The following is an 8,692-nucleotide window of genomic DNA, read 5'->3' as shown; positions in this document are numbered from 1 at the left end:
GGAGACATTTCCCTGGCGACAATCATTTATTTAAGGCTGCAAAAACCAGCGCTGGCCTCATGTCAACCCGTGTCCGCTTTGGTTGGTTGGAAACCATTGCAATCGTTATTCATCGGGGTAAGCTTAGAACCTGATCATATCCATAATGGCAATAAAAATAAAATCGAAAAGGCTGAAGAAACTCCAAGGACAGGCAAGAAAGCCAAGGTCAATGATCACTTGTTTCAGCAAATAAATTGGTTTGAATGCAGTGTTTTAGATTGCATACTTGAGACTATCTGTGGGTTCTGGCACAATATGTAATACAATACGTATTGTGCCATAGACAGTCACTATTTAGTGGGTTGGTGGGGGGGTGTTTGGGCCTCTGTGTACCTGAAATGCCAGGGCCTATTTTGATTCCCATTCCAGGCCTGATTAGAATTTTCACAGTTCCAGCACCCACTGCCCATATACCTCTATATAAAACTGAGCTTATACATCCATTTGAATTTTCTGGTATATGAATGTTTCCTGATTATTTTGCAATGTAAACATCCTTATTTACAACTGTGTAGTACAGAGAGGCCTAAATAAAACCAAATAACTCGGTTCAAGTAAAATATTAAAGATGTGCAGGTTAAGTATATAAATAGATATATAATTTAAATAAAAGTAGACCTGGTGTGTATTTGAAATAACTAATAACATAATTTAAGCATGTTACACATGTCGTGTGCTTTATATTACTCCAAGTTACAAATGCACCATAATCTCTACAAGTATCTGCTGCTCTTAATAAATGCTAATTGTTCCTTTTGTCAATTCTACCTCCAAACTGTATAATGCACTTATTAAGGTGATGCAGAAATAAACTTTTTACAAAATGTACATCAGGTTTCATTCTGACCACCCTCAAATTACTGGGATAGCAGATACAGTATAGTAGGGAGAGATGGTGCCTATAGTAACAGTGGGATAATAGTCTCTGGGAAGGGAGTGTGACTGTGGGATAGCAGGTATAGTAGGGAGAGATGGTGTCTATAGTAACAGTGGGATAATAGTCTCTGGGAAGGGAGTGTGACTGTGGAATAGCAGGTATAGTAGGGAGAGATGGTGCCTATAGTAACAGTGGGATAATAGTCTCGGGGAAGGGAGTGTGACTGTGCGATAGCAGGTATAGTAGGGAGAGATGGTAGATATAGTAGCGGTGGGATAATAGCCTCCTGGAAGAAACTGTGGCTGTGATACAGCATGTATAGTAGAGAAAGTATCCACAGTATGCTACTGATTAGAACATTTTCTAATTGGACCAGTGTTGTTAGTGGAGTACCGCAGGGCTTTGTACTAGATCCCTTGCTTTTCAACTTGTTTATTAATGACCTGGAGGTGGGCATTGAAAGTACTGTTTCTATTTTTGCAGATGATACTGAATTGTACAGAACTATAGGTTCCATGCAGGATGCTGCCACTTTGCAGAGTGATTTGTCCAAATTGAAAAACTGGGCAGCAAACTGGAAAATGATGTAACTGTGTAACTATGTAACTAGCAGATGATACAGATGGCACTGCAGCTCCTCTTTGTTGTGCATCTGCCAGTGTACTGGGCACCCACCAGTGCATGGCATCAGCAGATGAAAATATCAGACAGGACATATTGTCTGCAACTGGCAGAATCACAGGAAGGTCTGTCAAAACCAATCCCTTACCTGGCACGTATTGTTAAGCAATTGGGCAGCGTTATCAAAACCTCCTAAACTGTCCAAACAAATTTGGTTATATACATGGCCGACTTTAATTATGACAGGAGTCCTTATCAGTGGTGCGTATCCTAGATAGGGGTACCAAGCAACTGATGACAGTGGTCCATACTAAGCTATTGGTTAGTTAGCAGGAGATGGGCAAATGGGAGCAGTGGTTATTGCAGAGTGCAAGTATTAGAGGCTAAATGAGAATATCACTTATGATAATTACCTTATTTTTCGGTGTACCTGTCGCAGTGTTGACAGATCTGTATGCGCCACCTGGGTGAGATTATCTTTCAGATCTCTGACATATTTGTCATTCTTATATGACATACCATTGCAAAGTGGAATCCCTTAGATTCACCATGTCAGTCTTCAAAGCTTTTCTGAGTTAAATTAAGAGCAAGAGACTCACTATTTCAAAGCTGGGCATTGCATAAATGTATCAGAGAAAGCTTCCTGTGTGCACAGAATAATCCTACTCTGTCTGAATTTAAATGTATGTGTAGGGAACTACCATAGGGCTTCATCTGCTGTAGCCTTCTCAGTAAACACTAAAACAGCCCTGATATCAGTGTCTGCTGGAACTGTGACTACAGTAAATTTCTTGGCAAAGTCTATAAAGGTGAGTGGGTGTCCTGCACACATAATCTGTACCTTTTGAGGAAAATGAAAAGGACTTCATCAAATGTTCAATTATTGTCTCCCTTTCTCTAACAAAGCAGGAGCTGTCACACTTTATGGCTGAGTTTCTAGCCACCTGAAAGGAAAACTATACCCCTCAAACAATGTAGGTCTCTATGAAGATATAATGCATAACAGCTCATATGTAAAACCCTGCTTCATGTAAATAAACCATTTTCATAATTTTACTAGTATGTGCCATTGGGTAATCATAAATAGAAAAGTGACATTTTAAAAAAATAAGGGCAACCCCCTGGGATCGTATGATTCACATATGATTCATCTGTTGCTCAAGTATTCATTTTGAGGGATATAGTTTTTCTTTAATAACAGAGCATTCAGATCACAGTTGTCAGAGATCCTGTCCAAACCCCACTGCATCTACTTATTTATTGTATACGAAGCTCAGGGCCAGAACTAGCAGGGCACCTCATTTTGCCCCTATGGATGATATTGATGATGCAAAGGCACACTGAAAATTGGGGTAGGGGCTATACGGCTGCCCTGTTTGCACATGGGCTCTGACGATCATAGTTCCACTACTGATGAAGCAGAAGGAATCCTCAGAAGGAAGCACAATTGTGCTCCTAAAATTTCAATTTTCATGGAATATGCTATAGGCTGAAGTTCACCCACAGAGTTTAAAGCACAATGTTCTGACCAGATGCCAACAGACCAGTTTCACCCTTTCTGGGATTCAGTGGAGTGCCAGGTCTCCAATAAGTATGTGTAGAGCCAGAAAAGTGGATCAAAGGTTTGGGCTCATGGCACAGGGTATTTCCCTTTCTGTGATTTCTTAAAGTGGACCTGTCACCCAGACACACAAAGCTGTATAATAAAAGTCCTTTTTAAATTAAACATGAAATTCAAGTTCTATTTTTTTATTAATGCATTCATAGCTGTGAAAGCTCATTTAAAAATCTCAGCTGTCAATCAAATATTGTCCCCTCCTCTATGCCTCAGCGTGTTTTCCCATAGGCTACAATGAAAAGTTGCCTGCGCTAAAGCACACGCGGCGATGCGGCAGTGAGTGTCGCTCAGAAGATGAGGCAATTAGTCGCCAGGCGACAAAATCTCCCCGAATCTCCTCATGTGGACTAACCCTTAATTGTGCAGCCAGGGCATGGGGATGGACATCAGGTCCCCCATTTTTTTTCAGTGACGGGTCCCCCAGAGAGATGGTCAATAGTGCCCATGCCACCCCCATTCAATAGGATTTAAAGAGCCTGCCAGTGCAAGCTCTAAAATACTTGCTGTGACATTCAGTGATGGAACCTTTGGGAACTTTGGCACTAAATGTTTGTTTGGGCTTCTTGAACCTTTGATTTATCCTTAGACTAATGGCAGATGGGTCATTTTATCTGCTGGCCTGCAGGTTTTGTGAAGAAAATTCATACTGCAGCTTTCTGCGCCCAAATCCGCTATGTGTGTGTATGGAGAGGCTGATGCCAGTCAGTGCATACTATTCAGGACAGTGGATCAGCTTTTCTCTGCTGCTGTATATACCGTATGAGCCATCTGCCATTAGTCACTGAGGTAAGAAAGCAAAGGGAATTAAGGAAACCACACCGCAGTTTAAAATGATGAAATGCTATCAAAATACTGATGTGTTTGTTTCAGAAACACTACTAAAGATCGTAGAAACAACTGCTGTGTAGCAATGGCAGAAATTGAAAAAAGTCTATATGGCATAGGTTAAATAGTTGACAACAGATAACAACATTATGTTCTACAGAGCTTATCTGCTGTGTAGCCTGAGCCTTTTCTCCTTTGAATGGCTGCCCCCATTGCTACACAGCAGATCATTTATATAAATATTAGTACTGTTATTATTTGTTTTACCAGTGCATGGCAACACTCAATTATATTTGTATTACTTTAAATTTCATTTGTTGATGTTACTGTTCCTTTAACAGGGAATAGAACACAGTGAGTAGAGATGCTGCATTGAAAATATTATGCTCATGAGTTCAGTACTGACCAGGGCACAGTGTATTAGTTGCTTATATTCTTGTCAAATTTAAATGAGTGTCCTGCCACTGTCTGAAAAATATACTGGTCCATTAACTGCCTTCCTATAACAATGAGCCTAGTGTGGGTATCTCTGCTAAAGATATTAAATGGTAACAAACTTGCTTAGGGGTTTAGTGCTGGGCTGTCCATTGAGCATACTTCCTATGTGAGCCCAGCAATGAACCAAACGGTAATATCTTCAATTATAATTTTTTTTTCGTTGTAAATAATCCTAATTGTTATTATAATAATCAAAAAAAACAAATACCAAATGTGTATTTTATCATTGTGCACTGAAAGTTAATTCAAAAGTCATTCATTGAATTGTATTGCAGTACTTGTGCACAAGGAGTTAATCTCAGTGTCATTAGATATTATTCCTTTTATTTGACTACGAAGATTTATATCCTAGTGTCACTGGCTATTTCTTTCCCTATATTTGCACATAGGATTTAATCTCAGAGTCGTTAGATTTTATTCCAGTATTTGCGCACAAGGAAGTCAACAGAATACCCTGCTGAGCTGAAAATCTCATTCCTTTATTTAAAGTTTCTGAGGTTGGTCTATTTTTAATTTCATTTTTTTTTTTTTTTGGTGATCGCATCTATTGACGTGTAATGTTGTGTTATGTATTACACAATTATTAGTCTCTCAACAATAAATGTAGGTCTGTGTATCTTTGTTAAACATGTGTATTTGTGTGTAAACTGTGTACATGGAGGGAGAATATATGTGTGTATGTGTGTGTGTATGTATATATAGATATAGATATTTATATAGAGATTAGATAGATAGATAGATAGATAGATAGATAGATAGATAGATAGATAGATAGATAGATAGATAGATAGATAGATAGAAAGAAATGCATTTATATAGACATGGGCCTTGGTGTATTTATGTGTATTCTTCTGTTTCTGCGCATACACACACACACACACACTGTCGGTAAAACAAATGCTTCCTTATAGTAAATTCTGCAATGCAATGTGTCTGTGTTTATTTGTGTAATTCCGTGGGGCTTTAATCGCGTAACAGAACGAAGTATAAATAAGCATATAAATAAGAAATGTGCAAAAGCAACAGAAACAGAAAAATAAAATGTAAACAGAGAACAAAATATCACTGGCGCAACAGTTTGGCGCTATTTTACTCACAGACGCGCCGCAGTCAGACAGAAACATAAGATGATTTGGGATTGGGACTGAGAAGCAAGCGGAATGGCTGTATGGCAACTCCTGAATGAAGCAGCAAAGTGTCGCACTCACAGACAGAGAGGGGGTCGCTCTCCCCTTTATAGAAAGTGTTTGGGCAGTTGAAGCCTCCTTTACTGTAGCACCACCTGCAGGCGCACAAACACATCTTGGGAGGCCCCTCAAGGCCACTAATGTAGGGGCTGCTGTTCTGGGGTCGGGGTCGGACTAACTGTGGCACAGAAAGTGAAGGGGCAATTGTCCACAAACGAATTGTGAGCCCAGTGGTGTCTGGTTGTACAGGAAGGCCCTAATATTGAGTAACTGGAATAAACTTGCTCTAATAGGGGGTCTAACTGGTTGTAATGGGGGTCGATTAAATCCAATGACTCCACTAAGAGACCCTGAGGCCTTATCCTTCCAGACTATGTTCCTTACTAGGCGCAATGTACAGCTCCTTATACAACTCCCAATATACTGACAGGTAGAAACCCCGTTATGTGCGGGCAGAGAAGCCTGGGCCAGAATTACAGCCACTGTTGCATGAAGCCCGCGCTCAGCAGCGCTACACAAAGCCCCTGACTGTTTGATTTGCATTCCCTTTGCGCTTCCACAGCATTGACTTAGCGGCAGCTCCATTTAAGTTTGAGACTTAAAGCAAGTTAAGACAGGGGGAGACCAAGTTGAATGTCTCTCTCTCTCTCCAGCTGGAGCTAAATGTCTGGCGCAGGATGATGACTGGGCCCCAAGCTGCGCTGCTCCATTTGCCCAGTATTAGGTGCAAATCGTCTCCGAGCTGTCAAGGTTGGCTGAGTGTGAGTTAAAGGTGATGAACCCTTCCCTCCCCGGGCTGCTCTCTTAGCCAGAGGGGGAGCTGCTGACGGAAGCGGAACTTTGCGCTGAGTTCTGATATAATGAGAGCAGAGGAAGGATCCTCACAGGTCTCAGCCTCCTGCAGAGAGAAGGACAGCCGAGGGGAGTCTGCAGCAAACTCACAGAGCAGAGAACTTTCAGCAGTGCGCTAAGCTTTGTGCAACTCTGCAGCTCCAGGTGCATCTGAACTGCCCCAACTTGTAACCTCAGGAGAAGCGCAACAGCAGATGGAGCCACAGTGAGCCCAAAGGCAGCAGCAACCAGTGGGGCCCCCGCAGGGCAGCAGCAACTCCCCCACAGCTCCGGATCCAGCTGTCAGGGGGGCACCTCATGGACCATCCTGTGTCTGTATGAGATCCAGCTGTGCCCCGACTCATTACTGTGACAGTTTGCGCCAGGGCAGCGGCGGGATGGCCTCCTTCCAATCCCCAGAGCCGGGCCCCGTGGCCTTAATGTCCCACAACTCCAATGGAAATAAAGAATCGGACAGAGGCAAAGAGGAGCTGCAGCAGGAGAAAGGGCAGGAGAAGTCGGACCCGTCGCAGAAGCCGCCTTATTCGTACGTGGCGCTAATAGCGATGGCCATCAGGGAGAGCCAAGAGAAGCGTCTGACGCTGTCGGCCATTTACCAGTACATCATCGGCAAGTTCCCTTTCTACGAGAAGAACAAGAAGGGCTGGCAGAACAGCATCCGACACAACCTCAGCCTCAACGAGTGTTTCATTAAAGTGCCCCGGGAGGGCGGCGGCGAGAGGAAGGGCAATTACTGGACTCTGGACCCGGCCTGCGAGGACATGTTCGAGAAGGGCAACTACCGGCGCAGGAGGAGGATGAAAAGACCCTTCCGACCCCCGCCGACCCACTTCCAAGCTGGAAAGAGCCTCTTTGGCAGCGACTCGTACGGCTACCTGTCCCCACCCAAGTACCTGCAGTCCGGCTTCATGAACAACTCGTGGCCCCTCTCCCAACCGCCCGCCCCGATGTCCTACACCTCGTGCCAGATGGCCGGGGGCAACGTCAGTCCTGTCAATGTCAAGGGACTCTCTGCGCCTTCCTCCTACAGCGCCTACTCCAGGGTGCAAAGTATGTCACTGCCCAGCATGGTCAACTCGTACAACGGAATGAGCCACCACCATCACCCGCATGCCCACCATTCCCACCACTCCCACCATGCCCAACAACTGAGCCCGGCCAGCCCTCCGCCCGCACCCCCGGCTCCCCCTAATGGGGTGCAATTCACCTGCGCCAGGCAACCCCCCGAGCTCTCTATGATGCACTGCTCCTATTGGGACCATGATGCCAAGCACAGCGCCCTGCACACCAGGATAGACCTCTGAGGAGGAGCAGAAGCCATTGCAGAACTATTGAGAGAGTATCCAGACATGGACCCTCCTCAGTGCAAGGGCCAGAACTACAACTGCCAGCTCTTAGTAGCGCCCAGGATCTCTAGTAGACTCGGTGCCATTTATTCTTGGGGGATACTTTGTTGCAATGATCTGCTCCCCGAGTGATTGAAGGCAGTGTAAGTGCAACTGTGTGTATCAGTGTTACTGTGTAGCAATCATTCCCTATTCGTGTTCCCAAAGCTTGGCGGGGCTCTGGGGGACTGAGCAACCATGATCTAAATATTACAAAAATTAAAAAAAAATCCTCAACTGGAATATATTCGGGGAATATTGAAATAATTTTCTGTACTTCTCTTGATAAATGTTGCTCCATATAGTTCAGGTGAGGTGACCCTGTATAGCACCCAGTACAGGCACACCTACATGCACACACTCACTCACACTTACATACTCACACACACACTCACTCACACACTCACTCACACACAAACACACTCACACAAACACACAAGCACACTCATACAAAGACACTCATACAAACACACTCATACAAAGACACTCACACAAACACACACACAAACACAAAACACACAAACACTCACATACAAACACACACACAAGCACAAACACACAGTCACGCACTTTCCCACAACCCCAGGCTTTTTATAGGTTTCAGGTTGTGACCAGGGAAGGTCTCGCATGTAATGAAATGGTTAATAAAAATGTGAAAGTTCCTACGTCCCCGTCAATTGATCAGTGCTACTTCTGCTGCTCTGGGACAATAACACAGGGTTCCTACCCCATTCCCACAGACCAGCAGTAGGGTATTTCCCAGTGTTTAGCGCCGCCGACTCATTCC

The 8,692-nt window shown here is 43.9% G+C and overlaps 1 protein-coding gene across 1 annotated transcript; it reads left to right on the top strand.

Annotated features, from left to right (window-relative positions):
* Positions 1-6,499: 6,499 nt before the first annotated feature.
* On the top strand, positions 6,500-8,124 carry foxl2.S (forkhead box L2 S homeolog). The gene is given in 1 exon segment (NM_001134784.2): positions 6,500-8,124. A coding segment is annotated over 1 exon segment (927 nt). The 5' UTR covers positions 6,500-6,897; the 3' UTR covers positions 7,825-8,124.
* The last annotated feature ends 568 nt before the right edge of the window (positions 8,125-8,692 follow it).

The sequence above is a fragment of the Xenopus laevis genome, chromosome 5S (assembly GCF_017654675.1).
Source record: "Xenopus laevis strain J_2021 chromosome 5S, Xenopus_laevis_v10.1, whole genome shotgun sequence".
Lineage (NCBI taxonomy): Eukaryota > Metazoa > Chordata > Amphibia > Anura > Pipidae > Xenopus > Xenopus laevis.
This window is presented reverse-complemented; position numbering and strand designations above follow the sequence as displayed.